At 40.6% G+C, this 22,114-nt stretch overlaps 1 protein-coding gene across 2 annotated transcripts in view; it reads right to left on the reverse strand.

The window, feature by feature from the left end:
* NMU (neuromedin U) overlaps window positions 1–22,114 on the reverse strand; it is a 172,330-nt gene that overhangs the window by 57,387 nt on the left and 92,829 nt on the right. The window contains exons 2-3 of one of the 2 annotated variants that reach the window (XM_066385774.1): window positions 19,204–19,251; window positions 14,797–14,986 (exon numbers count right to left, since the gene is read on the reverse strand). In XM_066385774.1, coding sequence (XP_066241871.1) covers window positions 14,797–14,890 — 94 coding nt within the window. In that variant the 5' untranslated portion in view covers window positions 14,891–14,986; window positions 19,204–19,251. The remainder of the gene's footprint in view (window positions 1–14,796; window positions 14,987–19,203; window positions 19,252–22,114) is intronic. The other variant, XM_066385775.1, reaches the window with a different exon arrangement.

Below are 22,114 nucleotides of genomic sequence, written 5' to 3' on the forward strand. Positions count from 1 at the left end.
GTTCAAAACCACAAAGTCTCTGGTTTGAGCCCGGGCTCACCTGGCTTGAGTGAGGGCTCACCAACTAGAGTGTAGGGTCACTGGCTCGAGTGTGGGATCATAGACATTACCCCATGGTCACTGGCTTGAGCCCAAAGTTCACTGACTTGAAGCCCAAGGTCACTGGCTTGAGCAAAGGGTCACTGGCTCAGCTGCAGTCTCCCCACCCCCATCAAGGCACATATGAGAAAGAAATCAATGAACAACTAAGGTGCTGCAATGAAGAATTGGTGCTTCGCCTTTCTGCCTATCTGTCCCTATCTGTTCCTCTCTCTGTCTGTCTCTCTTGCTAAAAAGAAGGAGGAGGTGGTGGTGGAGGAGGAGGAGGAGGAGGAGGAGGAGGAGGAGGAGGAGGAGGAGGAGGAGAAGAAAAAGAAGAAGAAGAAGAAGAAGAAGAAGAAGAAGAAGAAGAAGAAGAAGAAGAAGAAGAAGAAGGAGAAATAATGCAGAATCTCAGGCCTTATCCAGATGCATTGACTCAGAATCACATTTTAACAGGATATTTAGGTGACTTATTTGTGTATTAAAGTTTCAGAAGTAGTGACTTAGGCAACAGGAGTCCTACTTGTACCCCAGGACTCCATGTTGGGGTTAGAGAACAAATAAATCTCCAGCTGCTAAGTGTTCCTTGGCCTGGTACATTTATTTCTCTCTTACAAATGGTTGGTGAAGGATGAAATCTGATTCCTGCCATTTCCATTTCACTCAGTGTATCCTCTTAACTCTCTGCATAGTTATTTGCAGGAGGTAAAGAGGGGAACAGAAAGATACCAGAATTTATTCCATCAATGACATCAAGTTATATAAGAAGATAAACTAACAGTGGGCTTTTACTATATGTAAAAGGCTTGTTTTCTTACAAAATACAAAAAATATAGTTTCAGGGAATTGGATAAAAATCTGTCACTTTTAAAAATGAAATTTAGGGAAAGAGGTCATTAATTAATATCCCATGATCATTATACTTGGACACTAAGCTACTAAGTGACAATCCTATGCCAGGTCTATAATAAAAAGTTAGGTGAATACCAAAGGTATTATAAAAATATGATGTATTATTCAAAAAAGCAAACATATTTCAGACCAGCATGCACATGATATCAATAGTGTACACACACACACACACACATACACACACACACACACACGACAAGGATATGTACTGACGTTATCTATCGATAGATATGAGCACAATCAATGGTAGACAGTCTTCTACCATTGTTTTAAAGAAACCAGAAAATGATCCAGCAGTTAACTGTGAGCATGAAACATCTTAAGAGTCAAGTTCATCATGTCTTATTGAGAAAGTTGAGTTCACCTCTTTCGCTAGCCTCAAGGTGGATGAATCAGTGAAAAGGATAAAATCAGGACAGAAACATAGTAGCAAACAGTGTGGTCATGCAGTGCTTCTCTGAGAAAAGTTACAATTACTTCAAACTATGAGTATAAAAGTTAAATAAAAACATCAGTTCACTTCTCTCTTTTCATGCCTCATTTGTTTCCAGAAACTTGAAAGTCAAGTTCTAATTCAAAAGTGTTATGGGTGCCTAGAACCCACATTCATTGTTTTGAATCTGCAGTTTCATAAGCTGTCTGGATCAGAACCTTAATAACTTTTTACTCCACAGTCTCCATTGTCTCTCAAGATTTCATACCAGATTCAACTGGGACATTCTCAGGGATAAGGTTCTTCTAGAAGGAAACTCAGCAACCCTTTGTACAAACAAAGCCATGTGAACCTTCTCTCTCTGCTGGGCCACTTCCTGGTTGCTCACTGAAGGCTCTACTAACAGCTCCATGGACAGTAGAGCAGAGGCTCTTCAGAGTCAGACACACTAGACCAGGGGTCGGGAACCTATTGCTCACGAGCCATATGTGGCTCTTTTGATGGCTGCATCTGGCTCTCAGACAAATCTTTAATAAAAAAGATAATAACATTAAAAATATAAAACATTCTCATGTATTACAATCCATTCATTTCCTACCGCTCATGTTCATGGTTGCGGGTGGCTGGAGCCAAACACAGCTGTCCTCCAGGACAACACCAAATTTTTATTGGATAATGCAAACGTACATGGGTCGTTGTATGGCTCTCATGGAATTACATTTTAAAAATATGTGGCATTCATGGCTCTCTCAGCCAAAAGTTTCCTGACCCCTGCACTAGACAGACACTACTCCAAATTATTATCCTAGAACTTACTGCCAGTTTGGTGCTTCTTTTTTCTCCTAGATTTTAACACCAAGAATACTCTCTGGTGCCTTGGCTGTTGAAGAACTTATCCTAACTCCTTCAGCACCTCCACTGAAGGACAGCTCTACGAGGCTCTGGCCTTGGTTGAACAGAGTTTTTTCAGTAAACAAAATTCTTAGTTGCATAAGGCTAGGTGACATTGCACCATACTAGCCTCCTACCTATCTTTCGACTTGAGCAGGTGCCTGCCAAGGATGCCTTTCAGTGATCTCTGAACTCAGATGTAGGGAAACTTAACAAAGCCATAGATTCTTGTTTATATGAGCTGTTTTGAGAGCAGAGGGTATGCTATAATAACAATAGCATATATTCAGCATCTGCTGCCTAGGTTCTGAGGCACTGTTCTAAGAGGTTTACACAAATAAACTTATTCATGTAAGTACTCTGCTAGATTGCTGCATAAAATATTGTTATAAAAATAATATTTATTAATATAAAATAATGTTCCCTTCATTGTATAGATGAGGAATCAGAAGGACAAAAGACTTAAGAATTTAGTATGTAAAAGCACTCAGAACTGTGCCAGGCACTTAGTAGACTCAATAAATGTTAGTTATTTTTATCACATGATTAGTAAGCAGCAGGGTTGGGATTCAAATAATGGCACCCCCATGCTTAACCACTTAGCTTTTACTGCCCATTCTGTGTAAACTGAGCTCCAAAAATATTCTAAAGTATCCCATAGTTACTTTGTGTATATCTAGAAAAAATATTTTCCAATACAGAGAACTAATTGTGTTACTCCTTTGTTGAGTAACCTTTAATGTCTCACTGTCACTTGCAGGAAGAGGCCAACTCCCATTAGCATGGCAGATGAAGCCTCTCACCCTTTCATCGCAGTCACTGCTCCCCAAAGACACATGCTGCTGCTCATTGTTCCCTTCACATGGCAGTATTCACAGCTTGTTCATCTCTCTCTTTCTCTCATCATGCTCTTCCTTTTTTTGTGTGACAGAGACAGAGAGAGACAGAGAGAAGAACAGATAGAGAAAGACAGGCAGGAAGGGAGATGAGAAGCATCAATTCTTCATTGCAGCTCCTTAGTTGTTCATTGATTGCTTTCTCATATGTGACTTGGCTGGGGCGGGGGGCAGCGGTAGCAGAGCGAGTGACCCCTTACTCAAGCTAGTGACCTTGGGCTCAAGCCAGCGACCATGGGGTCATGTCTATGATCCCTTGCTCAAGCTAGTGACCCCCTGTCAAGCTGGTGAATCTGTGCTCAACCCAGTGTACTCGGGGCTTTGAATGTGGGTCTTCTACGTCCCAGTCCGATGTTCTATCCACTGCGCCACTGCCTGGTCAGGCTCTCATGCTCTTCCTTTTTGAAATGTTCTTTACTGACTTCCCTATCTAATGTCGCCCCATCAATAAAACTTTCCCTGTAACCCAGAGGTGAATTAAGGCCCCAGGCACAAAAGAAAATATTGGGCCCCTTAAAAAAGAGAGAGAGAGAGGGAAAATAAAAATACAAGTTAACCATATTCTTAAATAAATAAATAATATGTACTATTAATGTTAAAATTGCACATATGAAGCCCAACTTGGTATCATTAGAAGAAAGTGTAAAGTTGGGGTTTTGTGGGGCCCTTCAGAAGTTGGGGCCCAGGACGCGCACCCAATGTGCCCACCATTAAATCTGCCTCTGCTGAATCCCATCTTCACCCCAACCTCATCCTGATGAACTGTCAGTTTACCCTTTCTCTCAGGAAATCCCTCACACTTCCCTTATAGCACTAACCACAGTGTAGTAAAGTCTCCTGGTTTATACGTCAACCTCTCCCACTGGATTTTCACTCTTTGAGAGGGAGAACACACATGAAAATATTTTTTAAAAGCATTCATAAAACAGTTATTACGGACCAGGAACTATGTCCATTATAGTTCGTTAACTTCTGGATATTGATTTGATTCGTCCTATAGCTAGGAAGTTTCCTCTTCTCCACTACATCACACCTTAGTTTGAGGTCAGAAGCAAACCCCAAGAAAGAGATTCAAGGGCAAGCAGTTTATCTGTGAGCTGCAGAAAGCACTGGTATGGAAGGAGGGGGCGAGCCAGGGAAAGGAAGGAAGCAGTGAGGGTGTTATCAAGCCAGCGAGCACTGTGGGCAACGGGAGCCTAGTGCAGCCAGGAACTTGGATATACCGTGTAGTACACACCTCAGAGCCATCCACCCTAGAGGAAAGGATGCTGGGTATTTGGGCCCCGCGTTCCATCAGGCCTAGGTTGAGAGTCCTCAGCAATCGTCTTCATTCTCTCCTTTCAGCCTGCCCCTTTGTATCTGGGCAGAGACCATGGCTGGGCTCTCAGGCAAACACGTGCAGATACTAGCAGCTGGAAGACGCCTAGAGCATGCTAGAGTAGCAGCGGGAGCAATCTGGGGGAGGCCCTGGCAGCATCTGCTACAGGGCCACTCCGTAATTCCCCAAGGTTGTAGAGAAGGGATGTAAGTTAGAATTTGGGGAAGTTTGCAGTCATTCTCACCTGAGAGCAGAGTTTCTCAACTCCTAGAGCACAGCACAAACTTCCTACCTTTGGAACTAAAGAATCTAGATGCTTGGGAGCCTGAGAGTAATATCAGACTGAACCAGTGCATAAAACCTAATATAAATTGGTACCGGTATTACTTTTGCATTATAGATGAGGTTATAAATTCAAGGAATAGGTGAATATCCAGCATAAACCAAGAAAGATTTTTTTTTTTTAAGTTTTAATCAAAGCAAGTGCACCAAGTGCTTATGGAGAGCGTGGCCTTTAGTCATGGATAAAAGCCAAATAAATATAAGGACATTTAAAGACCAAGTTAATAAAGAAGTCAGTGGGTAGGATCTGGGAGAGCACATCCCAGAGGAGAAAAGGTATTAAGAACCTGAATAGCCATCTGACACAACTGTATCTGTGGTCTTCATAAGGGAAGTCCCTTCTGGGTTTTCATAAGGGAGTTTTATGGAGAACAAAGCAATATAGGAGCAAAATATAAATGGCTGGAATGCAGATAATGGCTTATGTGGAATAGTGTTATTCCTTCCATCGTCCCCAGCAGTGTTTTTACAGCTACCTTAGTAAGCAAAATGCAAGTTTAAAAAATAACTTTTTCATGGAGCTGTCTGATTAACCCCACTCAGAGCAAGTCAGACCTGTGTGGGCAGTACAGTATAGGGAGGGAGAGGGGGTAAGAAAATAGCTTGATTGAAAATAAATAAGCATGTATGCAGAAGTAGCCAAATTTTAAAAAATAAATACATAAATAAGGATTCTCATCCCCAAACAGGAAGAGAGACTTTATCTGTGTGACAATATCATCTCTTAATAAGAATATTGCAGTACGACAGAGTGGTCTACATGAATATATGGAAATGGGGACCAGGACAAATAAAGTTGACAGTGTCCACTTAACACTGTCTAGGGAGGAAATATTGACTGCAGGGAAATTACACGTGCTTATTAAAGGGCAATTCCCTGCTCTGAGTTAGAAAGGACTCATTCAGCTTCCTGAGATATCCGGCCATCTATAAACCTCCCTCTGCTCTGACATCATGCTTAAAGAGCAACCAACTGATTTATATCCACACTGCCTTTAAGATATTTTGAAACTGGGAAAAGCTTTCCAGTGTGTAGATATAAACATGTCAACGTAAAAGAATAGCCTCATCATAAATGGATAATTCAGTCAGTGATATTAGTTTAAATCGGATCACGTGGGTCAGATGGCATTTTTGGTGGGCTGAGAAAGGGAAGTGCCAGGGTCACAAAGCTAAGAACCAGATTAGGGAGCCCGCTGATTTCACCCACGTATGAAGTCTTGCCTGGAACACCATCAGCCTAGCAACCCCCACCCAGATGGCCTCTGCACCTCCAAACTAGACAATCTTATCCAGTAATATTGTCCAGTAAATGCAGAAAAACATATATGAAAGAAACCTTTCTGAAAACACACAGGCAGGGAGCGCCAGTACCATATGAAGAGCCCAAACTTCTCAAAGCTAGCATGAATAAATCTTTCCCCTCCTCTGAAGATTTTCCTTCCTCCCCGATGGTCTTTTTTTTCCACAGCATGTGTTAATGCCTTCTTACAGCAATTGCATGTGACAGCCCCACCATATTCTTATCTTCTGCAGAGCAAGAACGGGGTCCACTCTTCTCTAGAGCCGCCAACACTCGGCCTTGTGCAAAATAGGTGCTCAGTGGAGGTTTGTTAACCTGAAGAGTATGGTATGCATGCCTCTACATAGGAAACTTTCTGAAAATAGACTAAAAAATATTTTAGCCTTTTCATGTCCCAAACTAGAAACTAGCAACTACTTGGCATCCTTGCAGGGATCTGGACCTGCTACTCCTACAGAAGGGACCGGTACCCTTTGCGTTAGATCATTCAGACGCTCCTTTCAAAAGGAGACAAAATGACTCAAAGCAGAAAGGTTATGTCATGATAAGGGTCTTCTCAGTAGCAATAATATTTGTGGGTGCACAGCAGTTCCACTAGTGTGGACGTGGTCATGTCAGGGACTGGTGAAGGCTCCCCAAGGCCAAAGACAGGTCATTCATTTTCCTCACATGACAATGCCAATCCAAGTCTTACTGCATAGTGGATGCTCAATGGTAGACTATAAACTAATGCTATGTTATATAAGAAATGCCATAGTGCCTGAGCATAAAACAAATAATAGTTTTATCATTTTCATTGGTGAAAAGTATTATAAAAATGTTATGTTCTATTATGGAGTCTTTTTTTTAAATTTATGATTTTAATCTGTGTTTACATAGGTTCAAGCGTCCCACCGAATATATCTCCTATGGAGTCTTTATATGCAAGTTACTGTGTTCTCCAATTTCCTGAAATCCTAACTCTTTCATCTGATTGTTTTTATTTAAAACTCTAATTGGAAGACATGGGATTGGGGGAAGACATTTTATGCTATAAGCAGTGCAACTCATTAAGATTTTACAAAGGCATTTCTAGATGCCTACTTCTGTCTCTTCTGTTTTATTTAAATTGATGCATCTCAATCTCAACATTTCTCTATATTTGATCTTGACATTTTATGTATCTTTTATGTTCCAGAAACAACAAAGTCTCTGCCTTGATAGAGTTCATTTCTTAGGGTTGGAATATAGAGAAGCAAATAAAAATACCTACAATAATGTCACATGTTATAAAAATTGTGATGTTCAGTATTATGTAAAGTGTAAGGGAACAGAGAGAATGATTATTTCTGCTTTAGAGGGGGCAGCCCAGGTGGCAAAGTAAAAGAGAAATTCCAGGCACACAGAAAAGCAGGACAGACGGAACAGAGGAAGGATGGTGTGCAGAGTATACAGGGAAAAGACAGTGGGAAATCTGTGGGGGGAAATGAATGGAGGCAAGTCTGGAGAGATGAGCTCAGCAGGACTGTGAAGGGGCTTTGTTTATTGTGCTAAGATGCATTCATAGAGTGATAATAAGCTATCAAGAATTTCAAGTGGAAAAAAAAAGAATTTCAAGTGGGTAGATGCCATGGTAAAATCTGTGTTTTAGAAAGATCTCTCTAATGCAATGTGGGAGGCTAAATGGGAGGAGAGCAAGCCAGAATTCAGGGCTATTGTGCACATTCAGGACTGATTAAAGCAGTGGGCATGAAGAGGAGATGGTTTTTACTAGCGGCCTTACGATTCAAAGGATGATGGCGACGGAGTGGAAGAGAAACAGGATAGGACGTAGGAGTGTGTGCTTATTTGCCCATCCCTGTACTCAATCTCAGTTTATTTATTCCTTATTCCTTCAGCATAGCATCTAAGAAACGGCAGATTAGGAATTATATTTTACTTGCCTATGTTTTGTGATTACTCATGCGGGAGTCTCTCTGACTGTCTCTCCCTGTTTCCAGCTTCAGAAAAATACAAAACAAAAAACAAAACAAAACAAAAGACAGGAAGGGAGAGAGATGAGAAGCATCAATTCTTCGTTGCAGCTTCTTAGTCTCCTTAGTTATTCATTGACTGCTTTCTCATATGTGCCTTGACCAGGGGGCTACAGCAGAATGAGTGACCCCTTGCTCAAGCCAGTGACCTTTGGGATCAAGCCAGCAACCATGGGGTCATATCTATGATCCCACGTTCAAGCTAGTTAGCCCACGCTCAAGCTAGAAAGCCCGCGCTCAAGCTGGCAACCTTGGAGTTTTGAACCTGGGTCACTCGTATCCCAGTCCAACACTCTATCCACTGCACCACCACCTGGTTCTGTTACTTTAAGGATTTTAAAAGTCGGGTTAGCCTGACCAGGCAGTGGCGCAGTGGATAGAGCATCGGACTGGGATGCGGAAGACCCAGGTTTGAGGCCCTGAAGTCACCAGCTTAAGCGCAGGCTCATCTGGCTTGAGTAAAAAGCTCATCAGCTTGGAACCAAGGCCCTTGGCTCAAGCAAGGGGTTACTCGGTCTGCTGAAGGCCTGCAGTTTTGGCACATATGAGAAAGCAATCAATGAACAACTAAGGTGTCGCAACAAAAAACTGATGATTGATGCTTCTCATCTCTTTCTGTTCCTTCTGTCTGTCCCTATCTATCCCTCTATCTGACTCTCTCTCTCTCCCTGTAAAAAAAAAAAAGAAGTCGGGTTAGTAGTTCTCACTATGAAAGGCAAGCATTTCAGCTCAGACACTTTAATGGAGCAGAAGTAGAATACAGTAAAACCAGAGAAAAGACACATTAGGAAACAGGAGAAAGGCATAGGAGGGGCCAGAACTTTGCAATTCATTGCATAGATAAAAGACAGAAAACACTTTTTTCTCCTTACTTCCATATCACTTCACTGTTCCCAGAATTAAAACTGGGATGAGTCCTATTATACCAATTTGCACACGTCACAAACAACTTAAATATGCTGTTGTAATCCAGAGTTATAAATTCCATCTTAAATTCCACTTCTTAAACCATTTATTGCACAGAGTTGACTTATGAGCATATTTTGAACCACAACTCACTATTGGGAAGTTTTCATTAATTTCTATCCACTCACTAACGGTCTCCAGAGTCTTGTACCTAACTCCTACCATTCTGGGCACTTAAAAGCATTTTTGGTTAAATTAAGATGATCTTTTCTCCATTAGACTGAATTATTTGGGTGATGTTTTGCTATCCCTAATTGATACTAATTACAATAATAGTAGATACTTGCATCAAAGTACCTCAGTGTTGCATCAGAGTTAAGTTTTATCTTTGACATTGTTAAAAATTAACTTGTAATTGTATTATTTAAACCAAGAATATGCATTTGAAGTTATTTAATTTGAATTTGATGTTTCTAACTCTTTTAGGTAGTTAGGTAAAAAATAATTATTCCTAAATAGCTTAAAAGTTCTTTGAATCACACAAAGCACTTGGCAAATATAAACTATATACTAATGTTTTGACACATCGTCATCATCAATGTGTATAATTTATTTCTGCATTTGTTACATGACAGGCGCCAAGGACATATTTTTCAAATGATATGTCAAGTGTGCAGCCTATAACCTTGCTGTGACATTAGTTATAATAGAGTAGAATTGAATACAGAGCAGACCTGATTTCAAGCCTCTCTAAGAAATGGCATTTTCCTAATGGGAGCTTCCATATAATTGTAATAGGGCATTGAGAATAGCATAATAAAAGAATAACACTGAAAATAATAATATGGCCACATTCCAGAATGTTGCATTGTTTTTCTAGAATGGACTCCAGGACCAACATCACTTCCTTGGAGTTAGCTAATTGGTTAAGGATATGAATGAACTCCTCCAGACCACTGGGTACCAATTAATGCTAATTTGGGCTGTAATGAAGAATGGGCTGACACAAGCCTAAAGACATTTAATGGGATAAATGTAAAGTCATATTCCTAGGAACAAGAAATTTAAGAAAATTAATATTGATTATCCTTTCATTATTTTGGAAAGCCCAAGAAATAGTACTGTGTGCTGAACCAATTCAGAAATAGGACAGTGACCTAAGACAGAGCTATTGCCTTATTAGTGATAAAGTTAATGATGAAGAAACTGGCTTAATCTGCAGGAAAAGTGGGCCTCCAACTACAGACCCCATTGGACTATGGCAGGCCTCCCTGGGAGCTCAACCCCCTTGAAAACTCATAGCACAGGGAGAGGTCAGAGCATATGCTTTCTGTGTGCCACTTGCTCCCAAAGACAGACAAGAAAGGGCACTGAGCTATGGATGCCCATTTTCTCCTCCCAAACTCATCCATCAGATTGAATCACTCCTCTGGGAAGACTGAGTGAGGGGAATGAAGAGAGCCCATGACCGGTTCAGGAACGAGGTTCCCACCACACGGAAGGAAACATCAGGTGTGGGGAAAGAAGTTTCCTCTCTGTAAAGCATGGAAGCCCAGAGAGACAGTGTGACCTCTCCAAGATTATATCGCTAATTGGTGGCAGTGTCAGGGATGATGCCCAGAACTATTTTATTTATCAATGTTAAAAGCAAACAAATAATGCAGCAAAACATAATGAGACCTCCTAATTTACTAGCATAGCACCTGAAAAGACTGGGGATTGAACAGTTTAGTAGACTATGGACTTATTATGAAACATTTGGTGATGCCTATGTTTAAGGACAGTGTTCAGATTACAGAAAATAATATATTTGTTCTCCAAAACTTTCTAGAGGATTGTACTCAAGCCACCTTTTTAAAAGAACCTAGGTATATATAAAGTACAGAAAGGTATGATGTGGATATAAGAAGCTGATACCGAACTGGAGTTTAGAAAGCCTTCACTGAGAAGAACACTTGTTTCTGTAGAGCTCCCAAAGAGCAAGACCAGTGAAGGAAACTCGTATGGAGGCAGCTTTAAGTCAATAGAACACCTTATGCACACACACACACCTAGCAGAGAGTGGGATACAAATTTGATAATGTTACCCCTTATAAAAATCGCCGGATGGTTCCCCAGCACTCTGAGAATAAAGTCCAAGCTCCCGAGTAGGTTTTACAAGGCCCTTGTGGGTGGGCCCTGTTGCTGGTACGCAGCCCCAGCTGGCACCCACTTTCCCTTACTCAGCTGGCTCCAGCCATGCCAACCCAGCCTTCTCTCAGGCCCTGGTGCACAATAGGCTTCTTCCCATCTTCCGTCTTGAACATGCAGGTCCTTCTGCCTGGGTGGTCTTTCTTCTTTTCTATACCAAACCCACTCCTACTCATCGCAGGGTTCCCATCTCCATGGAGTCTTTCCTGACCTCCTAAGAAGAGGCCATGTCATCCTTTGAGCACTTATCAGAGTCCTGCCTTTTCTTTTCTGTAGTTACTTAAACCCTTTAAGTAATGTTTGTCTCCTCTATATTAACCTGTAAAACCCATGAAGGCCAGGAACGTATTTTGACTTGAAATATCCCAGAGCCTACACATAGTAAGAACTCAACATTTATCTACTGAAGTAAGGAGGGGAGGGGAAGAAGGAAGGAAAGAGGAAGGGAGAGAGTCCCTGGGACTGGAAAGGTGCAGGCAAGGGATGTGAAGGACCACCTTTCGGGAAAGTGATTGAAATATGCCTTCCCTGGGAGGAAAGAGTGAGCCAGATAAAGCATTCAGCAAATGTCTGCTAAGTACATACTCCTCTCCAGGGGCTCGGTGCAGAGGACAAGTGCTTGATTGGTCCCTGCACTGATGTATGAGGTACCTTTCAATTTGAAGAGCTAGTGATTAAATGCAGCAAATCCATTTAGCACCATAAAACAGAAAAAGCAACAAAAAATGAAAATGTATGGCATTCTGGACCAAGTTTCCATCCCAAACTGCACTCATATCTAATTTCACTAAATACTTATTATTGACTTTGCATATTAGAATTACTTACTTTTGGTGAGCCACGGCTGTAATACACAGTGAGTGGGAGAGGGAGAATTAAGTTAATAGCTTGTGGAAAGCAACTGCAAGAACAAAATTAAGGAACCAGTCTCATGATTCAGATGAGCATTTCTCAATAATCACCGAGTACACACTAAACAAAGCCCAGTTGAATTTGTTTCCACTAAGTCCTTCCAAAGGGTTCCAATAAGACAGAATGAGAAAAATTCTAATATCCCTTTACCAAGACGCCACCTGCCATAAAAACCTCCACTTAGATTCCATTGTTTTCAAGAATTTAACTTTTGTAGTCTAAAGCCATGCACCTCTGATGAAAGAATGGAGTCAGACTTGCAAAATTTTCTGTCAGGAAAGGTAGCCAGAAGGAATGGAATGACCAGAAGGGTCATGAAGGAAAAAGCCAGAGCTAATTCTGGGCTTAAAGAGGACAAAATAAACCTTTTGCCAATATTGCTCTGCACGAGTTCTTATTTGTTTTTTACTCGCTGGCCTATTCAAATGTTGCTTGGGAGACTCATCTATTATTATTAAAGATATTTCTGCTTTCATTTAACCTGGAGGCTGCTGCCCAGAGGTGGCCAGGTAAGAAGCAGCTTGAAGGCAAATTAGTGCCACAGTTTATGGCCTCTGTCCTTGGGACATTCAGCAGCGCTGCTCTCTCTGTCCACATTGTCTTAACACTTAGGGCATGTATTCTTTCCCTCTTCTTGTGCATCTGCAAGAGTTTTGTGCTGGGAAAGAGTTATGTGATATTTGAAGATAAGGAATATATCATCAGATCACACTAGTCCACAAAACCATAAAAAGAACATGGAGAGAGACTGAAGATACTATTGGAGGAAAGGATAATTAATGGAGCAAGATTATGGAGGAGGTTGAGGGGTGGAGCAAATGCCCATTCATCTGAAACGTCACTTGAGCTCCAAGGGGCCACTGGAAAAGCTCCAAGGTCTCTAACTTGGAAACTAGGCAACTTTACAACTTCTCTGTTGTTAATATGTCTATTCATATCAAAGTAATATAGTAAAATGATAATAATTCAAGAAAGTTTTGCTGTTTAGCCCTCAGAACATAGCCATTCATAATGCAAATTTAAACTATACTGGCTGCCTTGCATCAAAAACGTTTGAGTTCCTATTATTAAGGCCTAGGTTGGTTAGTAAATTTAAGAATCACATTTGTAAATGTAGTCTTAGAAACTCTGATATAATAGACTAAGCATGATATAAATAATTTCCTGTTCCATCATAGCCAGTGGGCAAATACCTGGACACATTTGTGTCAAGGCTCGAGAGTAAAAAAAAATGTGGAAAGTGTCAAATTAATGGTGAAAGCTAACAGGAAGATGACTTCTGTGACCATCAGAATCTTAAGATTCATTGTCTCACTCTATTTTTTGAATCAATTCAATGACCTAATGCTGAGGAAATATGATACTTACTAGTCATTTGAGAGTGGCTAATTTAGTGTATGTATCTTTGTACTTTTTAAAAAATTTTGTATTATGGAAAGCTGCAAATATATACAAAAAAGAGGAGCGTATAGTGAAACTTCATGTACCCATCACTCAGCTTCAACAATCTTGTTTCCTCTACACCCCTACTTATTTCCCCTCCAAATTATTTTGAAGTGAAGCTCAGATATCATTTTATGTCATCTATGTTTATGTATTACAATTTTTACTATTATTTCCAGTACTTACCTCCTGGGATTAAATTACTTACCAGTCATCAAAGATACATAATAAGAACAACAGCAAGTTTCTCAATAAATGTTTGTTGAAAGAATGAATGATCAAAAGCCTAATATTTATTGAGCACTTACTGTGTGTGAGGCCCTATACCAAATGCCTCATGTGTACAGCTCAATTAATCCTGAAACCATAAATGTTATTATCTTCACATTTCAGATGAGCAAAAGAAATGTAAAGGGATTAAGGGATTATCCCAAAGATAAAACACAAATTAAATGAATATTAAATAAAATGAAATCATAGTGTAGATAAAGAATAAAAGCAAAGCAAGAATGACACTGGATATTTTAAGGTTCACAATTTAGGCCTTTGAGAATGAAAGAAAGTAAATGTGGCCAAACATTAAAAATTGGTGGATCTGGGTAAAGTTATATGGGAGCTTTTTATACTATTATTGCAACTTTGTTTTAAATTATTTCCAAATAACAAGTTAAAAATTTAAAGTAGGGTCATTTTCCCATTTTTTTTCCTCAATAAACAAAGTTCAAAGAAGATTCTGAGTGATATTTTTCATTATAGGCAAGGATTTCTCTTCTTTTGTTCCCTTTGAAATGAGAGCCTGCGTCAGATTTAGGTTTAGGTCAGAGTTTGGGGGGACTGGGCAGAGGAAAAGTGAGTTCAGGAAACAGCAGTGAGGAAATGGGAAGAATGGCAGAGGAAAGGACACAGACAACCCAGGAATGCATTGTCAGTTGATCTCTCATTGCAGGGACCTGGGACTAATCCTGTTGCGGATCTGTGGTATCAGCCTCCGAGATGGCCCCCACTGCCACCTGTGAGTAGTGTCTGTCCTCCCACACTCTACCAGGGTTGGTCTATATGACAAAAACACCACAAGTGATGGAATGTCACTTTTGTTAGGTCATAAAAAAGACGACTTCCATTTGGGGCACTGGCCCTCTCTCTTTTCGACCACTCACCCTGGGGGAAGCCATATAGTGAGGAGCCATAGAAAGGGGTCGACGTGGTAAGCCTCCCGCCTACAGCCTCCCGAGGGAGTTGGAAGGGGATCATTCAGACAGTCACATCTCAGGTGACTGCAGCCTTGTGAGAGATTCCGGGCCAGAACCATTCAGCCAAGCTGCTCCCTGATTCCTGAACCTACAGAAACTGTGAAACAAGAAATGTGTTATTTTAAACTACCAACTTTGAAGTGATTTGTTCCAAGCAACAAGGAACGAACACAGGAGCCCTGAGGAACTGTGTTGGCTACACCTCAGAAACCTTCCATCAAAGATTGGGAGGCTGAGGCATTTATTTACCTACAAACATCCCAAAATCTGGAGGTATGATACTGTCGCCATGCCGGACCTAGCCTCGCTGAAACCGGGTGTGGCCTGCAGGTCTGTGAGGTGGGCGCCGACTGGCTTCCACTCAAGTAGCTCACGACAGCACCATTCACACTCCGCCAGGACGAGGTGCAGGCTTCATATAATGGGATGCTCTCGTCAAGAGCTTTCTTCTCTTTTTTTACTCTGTTAGTCTTTCAAAATCGGCAAACTTCATTTCACAGAAACATTACTTAGGCAGAACTGAAATTTTTAAGACTTTTTTTTAAATTAAAAAATACCCCCAAAATAAAAGTTTATGACACAAAAAAACTGCATCATTCACAGAGCACCACTGATAAAATTTTGCCATTGACTATGCCGTACAAATGCTTATACCTTTTATTGAAGTCGTATTAGTCATAGTTTTATGAACTGCTTTTTATCAATAACAAGTAGGTTGAGAAAAATTTCCAATGTGAAATGACACCACTTTACTAACTACAACTTAAACACACCATTCAAGGACAAACGACAATATATCTTATCAAGTTTATTATGCCTTCTAGTATGAGGAAGTTACCAGCTAGAGCTCTGAGTAAGTTAGGGTGTGGCATTGTTTATTTAAGCAGTAAGTAAACCCCATGCCCTGACCTCTACAGAGGCAGTTCTAAGTGCATATTAACGTAAACTTCCAACTGTGTTTTTCAGTCTCCTTTTAGATTTTTCATTCAAAATAAAAATGAGCTGAGCGCCCTGGCCGGTTGGCTCAGCGGTAGAGCGTCGGCCTAGCGTGCGGAGGACCCGGGTTCGATTCCCGGCCAGGGCACACGGGAGAGGCACCCATTTGCTTCTCCACCCCTCCGCCGCGCTTTCCTCTCTGTCTCTCTCTTCCCCTCCCGCAGCCAAGGCTCCATTGGAGCAAAGATGGCCCGGGCGCTGGGGATGGCTCTGTGGCCTCTGCCTCAGGCGCTAGAGTGGCTCTGGTCGCAACATGGCGACGCCCAGGATGGGCAGAGCATCGCCCCCTGGTGGGCAGAGCGTCCGCCCCTGGTGGGCGTGCCGGGTGGATCCCGGTCGGGCGCATGCGGGAGTCTGTCTGACTGTCTCTCCCCGTTTCCAGCTTGAGAAAAATGAAGAAAAAAAAAAAAAAAAAAAAAGAGCTGAGCCAGCAGTTCGGTTTCCTATCTTCAGGTACGCCCTAATGGCCTCCTCTGTGGGATACGCACCCACCAGCTCTAACACAGTTCCCCTGGATTCAGTGCTGGCTTCTGTTAGAAACAAGCTTTTGGGAATAAAAATACATTCCACTCCTTCACTAATCTAAAAGAGAGAATAAACATGTTTACTTATTTCTTGTTGTTTAATTCACGAGGGAAATGTAGTTGAGGGTCAAACATGGATAGGAAAGAGTTAATGCGCCCCTCAACCCCACCCAAGGGCCTAATCAATCAACATGGATGTTGGGAAGATAAAATATATTATGCTCACTTTGTTAAAGATGGCGCTGCCCACATGGAAGCCCGTCGCCCAGGTGATATTAATGTGTGTTGTGGGCAGGCTGTGGGCAGGCAAGATGCTTGTAGCCTGGGGCTTGGTTTTCGGACTAAGCCTTTCCCACCCTTTTTGATGTGGGGTGGTACAATCCAGTTATGCCTCAGATAAGTGACTTTGTATTAGAGATTTCCCTATTTTGTATACTGGATTAAAGGTTTTGATTTCTGCACTATAAAGTGGGGCAGAACAAGACCTTGCTCTCTTGGTTCCTGAGATTAACATTAGAACAGAGAGCAGAGAGGAGAGCAGAGAAAGGCCACGTGGAGGAGGCTAGGAGAAACTGCCTGGCGGAGTGTTGAGTGAGAGGCCAGTTTGTGCAGAGTTTGTGCAGGGAGAAGGAGATGGGGAACAGAGGTGAATAAGTCTGGTGAGCTAGAAACCTTTGATCCTAGGAAACTTGGATAAGTCAGTAGCTTTGTGAGCACTGAATGAGTGGGTTTTGGAGCCCAGTGTGTGTTTTACTTGCCTGCTGGGTGCAAGCTAGGATTAAAGATGATGGCCCACCAGTTCTTGGCTCCATTGTTTCTATACCAACTGTCCGAATCCAATGTAAACCTGCATGGGCCAGGTGGCGGTGATGGTGGCCCTGGCTACTGGCTTTACAGTGGATGTGCTGTGCACAGGAGGAGCTGCTGACTGGTCTACCCAGTCTGGGAACCAGGATAGTAACTGTGAAAGTCATTTGGGTCCATGTAGTCCTGATGTCCCTCCTGATCAAAACCTAGGGATTCTGTATAAGGAGTATAAAAAGATTAGTTAAGAAAATACCAACACGAAATGGAATAAGTTATGCACAGTTTATATGTAAGACAGGTAATTATTTAACACTTTTCAGGTAGCACCGAGTGTGGGTTTGATGTTCCCTGTTCTCACTCTCAGTAAGACACGGTGTTCTGTGTCTCTGTTCTGGTCCTAGTCCAGATCTTCCTCCTCTTCTGTTGGGCCAGATTCACTGCCTCTGACCTCTACTACACACTTGCACATTTTAAATGGATCCCTAAGTGCCAGGGTTAGAGTTGTGAACAAGAGGCTGTTCACTTTCTCACATTTAACTTCATTCTCTCTTCAATTAGTCAAAATTTTCTATTTCTCCCAAGTTTCAGCAGGGCTATTCTTTTGGTTTTGCAATTTGTGTTCTTTTAAAAATTGCTAGAACTACCTTATGACCCAGCAATCCCTCTACTGGGTATATATCCCAAAAACTCAGAAACATTGATACGTAAAGACACATGCAGCCCCATGTTTATTGCAGCATTGTTCACAGTGGCCAGGACATGGAAACAACCAAAAAGCCCATCAATAGATGACTGGATAAAGAAGATGTGGCACATATACACTATGGAATACTACTCAGCCATAAGAAATGATGACATCGGAACATTTACAGCAAAATGGTGGGATCTTGATAACATGATACGAAGCGAAATAAGTAAATCAGAAAAAACCAGGAACTGTATTATTTCATACGTAGGTGGGACATAAAAGTGAAACTAAGAGACATTGATAAGAGTGTGGTGGTTACGGGGGGAGGGGAGGGGGGGGGAGGGGGGAGGGAGGGGGGAATGGGAGAGGGAAAGGGGGTGGGGAGGGGCACAAAGAAAACAAGATAGAAGGTGACAGAGGACAATCTGACTTTGGGTGGTGGGTATGCAACATAATTGAACAACAAGATAACCTGGACTTGTTATCTTTGAATATATGTATCCTGATTTATTGATGTCACCCCATTAAAAAAATAAAATTATTAAAAAAAAAAAATTGCTATTGCCCAATGCCAAGGTATCAGACATTAGGGCCTCCTACACAGTTTCTATGGCAGGATGGGAGTGAATTAGAATCCTTAGATTTTGAAAGAGAAAAACAGAATATTCTAGGTTGGATATGGCGGAAACACAGTCTCTTATTATTAACTTCTTCCTCGTTAGTATAGTGGTGAGTATCCCCACCTGTCACAGTCTCTTATTATTTAAGTGACTTTTCTTCCAGAGTTGTCCCACTGCAAGGGCCTGCTCAAGAAGGCGGAGGCTGGCCTCAGGCCAAACAGCCCTGCAGGCAAATTCTGCATGGGTTCTACAGGCAAGGCTCTGACTGGCAGCTGCAAAAACTTCCTTGAATAAACACTCTTACTTTATATTATTTCAAAACTTGTGAATTTCAAAAAATGGGAGAAAAGCCTGAGTCATTTTATGGTTTCAGTTAACAAGGCATAAATCCTGACATGAAAAATGGCAGGCATTTGCTTTTGGGAAAAATAAAAACAATGAGACCAAATAAAATTACAAGGCAAATTTTAAAAATTTAATGCTATTTAAAATTTTCCAATATCTCTGTACCTGAAGTTTATGATTCTCATGAGGTCATCCCCCTCTTTGGATTTCTGCATGGTGGGATGCTGCTAGAAACAGTTGTCTGTGAGCCCCTGTGTGCCGGCCGGGTAAACAAAGTGTATGACTTCTCTAAGAATGATTCAGGGACCTTTTGGGGGAAAGGCCATGCTCTTACCAGGTATAAATGAAAATTACACGAATAGTCCAATGTTTCTGCCAAGCCCTAAAATTGTAAGAGAACCTCAATCACTAAAAATAAAAAGTACCACTTGATCAATTAAATGAAGCAAGAGACAAGAACAGTCAAGTCAGAAACATGGGTTTGTAAAATTAATTCTACTGTAGCAGTGGACCTACACATGGTTCTCCAGGAGTCAAATATTGTAAAATGGGAATCTAAACAATATTTACAGGATTCGAAATAAATATATATTAAGCTGAGACTCATATTCATAAGGAATGAGCCACACCACCAATTAAAACAACCTATCCAAGGCACATAATCTATTTTTGTTAAGCTTTAAGAAATTTTCCTAACAACAAAAATGAAGATTAGCACTTTTGGGGACAATGGGACTTGAGCTGGGACTTGTAGGACAAAATAGTTTCTGTTCAAGAGAGCAAATTAATAGTTGTTTAGACCAGTAATTTTCCACCATTTTTATCTCATGGCACACATAAACTAATCACTAAAATTCTGTGACACACCAAAAATACATTCTTTTGCCAATCTGATTAAAATAAAAAAGGTATAATTCTTATTCATTTACACCAGACTGTTGTGTTGGTTGTTGTCATTTTTTTATTTGACACAATAAGGGAAAGGAGGTCAGTTCCCCTGACTAAATAAATAGTCAGGTAGTGCATGTTTTAAAATTCTTGCAGCACACCAGTGTGCCCCTTGTGGCACATCAGTTGAAAGTCACCAGTCTAGACCATAAAAGAACACTTAAAATGATTCTTTTATTTATATATTTGCAAAATAAAAAATTAAATACAATATATATTAAACTTCTAATAGTAGGCTCTGAGAAGAATGAAATTTAATCTTCAACCTCATTCCTCCAGAGCTCACCAAAAATGGTGTCAGTGTAAAAAGCCAGATAATGTGAGGCCAAATGAGCTGTGTTTCTGATTCTTCCCCTGAGCCCCATCCATAGAGACACTGCACAGTGACCACACGCAAAGGCCGTGATCAGCGCTCTTCCTTCCCTGACTCACCTGGAGTTCTACGAATAAAGCCATTTCTTCTTTTTAAGTACACTGCTCACAAAAATTAGGGGATATTTTATCACTTCATATTCATTTTGAAATATCCTCTAATTTTTGTTAGCAGTATATATAGTAAGTGATAAACCATAAAAGTCACTGAAAAGTATTATACACATGCCTGATGGAAATAATTAGATCCAGGGACTATCTATTTAAAGCAGTGGTCCCCAACCTTTTTTGGGCCACGGACCAGTTTAATGCCAGAAAATATTTTCATGGACCGGCCTTTAGGGTGAGAGGGATAAAATTATCACGTGTCCGAGACAAGCGTCAAGAGTGAGTCTTACTATACATCGAAAACTCCAAAAAGACTACTAGAAACAATAAACCAATACAGTAAGGTCTCAGGATACAAAATTAACATACAGAAGTCAATAGTCTTTCTATATGCCAACAATGAAACATTTGAGAATGAACTCAAAAGAATAATCCCTTCACGATTGCAACAAAAAAAATAAAATACCTAGGAATAAACATAACAAAGAATGTAAAGGACTTATATAATGAAAACTATAAACCATTGTTAAGGGAAATCGAAAAAGATATAATGAAATGGAAGAATATTCCTTGTTCTTGGTTAGGAAGAATAAATATAATAAAGATGGCCATATTACCCAAAGCAATATATAAATTTAATGCAATTCCCATCAAAATTCCAATGACATTTTTTAAAGAAATGGAGCAAAAAATCATCAGATTTATATGGAACTATAAAAAGCCCCGAATAGCCAAAGCAATCCTAAAGAAAAAGAATGAAGCTGGGGGCATTACAATACCTGACTTCAAACTATATTATAGGGCCACGACAATCAAAACAGCATGGTATTGGCAGAAAAATAGACACTCAGACCAATGGAACAGAATAGAAAGTCCAGAAATAAAACCACATATATATAGTCAAATAATTTTTGATAAAGGGGCCAACAACATACAATGGAGAAAAGAAAGCCTCTTCAATAAATGGTGCTGGGAAAACTGGAAAGCCACATGCAAAAAAAGGAAACTGAACTATAGTTTGTCCCCCTGTACTAAAATTAACTCCAAATGGATCAAAGATCTAAACATAAGACCTGAAACAATTAAGTACATAGAAGAAGACATAAGTACTAAACTCATGGACCTGGGTTTTAAAGAGCATTTTATGAATTTGACTCCAAAGGAAAGAGAAGTGAAGGCAAAAATTAATGAATGGGACTACATCAGACTAAGAAGTTTTTGCTCAGCAAGAGAAACTGATAACAAAATAAACAGACAGCCAACTAAATGGGAAATGATATTTTCAAACAACAGCTCAGATAAGGGCTTAATATCCAAAATATACAAAGAACTCATAAAACTCAACAACAAACAAACAAACAATCCAATAAAAAAATGGGAAGAGGACATGAACAGACACTTCTCCCAGGAAGAAATACAAATGGCCAACAGATATATGAAAAGATGCTCATCTTCCTTAGTTATTAGAGAAATGCAAATCAAAACTGCAATGAGATACCACCTCACACCTGTTAGATTAGCTATTATCAACAAGACAGGTAACAGCAAATGTTGGAGAGGCTGTGGAGAAAAAGGAACCCTCATTCACTCTTGGTGGGAATGTAAATTAGTACAACCATTATGGAAGAAAGTATGGTGGTTCCTCAAAAAACTGAAAATAGAACTACCTTATGACCCAGCAATCCCTCTACTGGGTATATACCCCAAAAACTCAGAAACATTGATACGTAAAGACACATGCAGCTCCATGTTCATTGCAGCATTGTTCACAGTGGCCAGGACATGGAAACAACCAAAAAGCCCGTCAATAGATGACT

This window comes from Saccopteryx leptura, chromosome 5, assembly GCF_036850995.1.
Source record: "Saccopteryx leptura isolate mSacLep1 chromosome 5, mSacLep1_pri_phased_curated, whole genome shotgun sequence".
Taxonomy (NCBI): domain Eukaryota; kingdom Metazoa; phylum Chordata; class Mammalia; order Chiroptera; family Emballonuridae; genus Saccopteryx; species Saccopteryx leptura.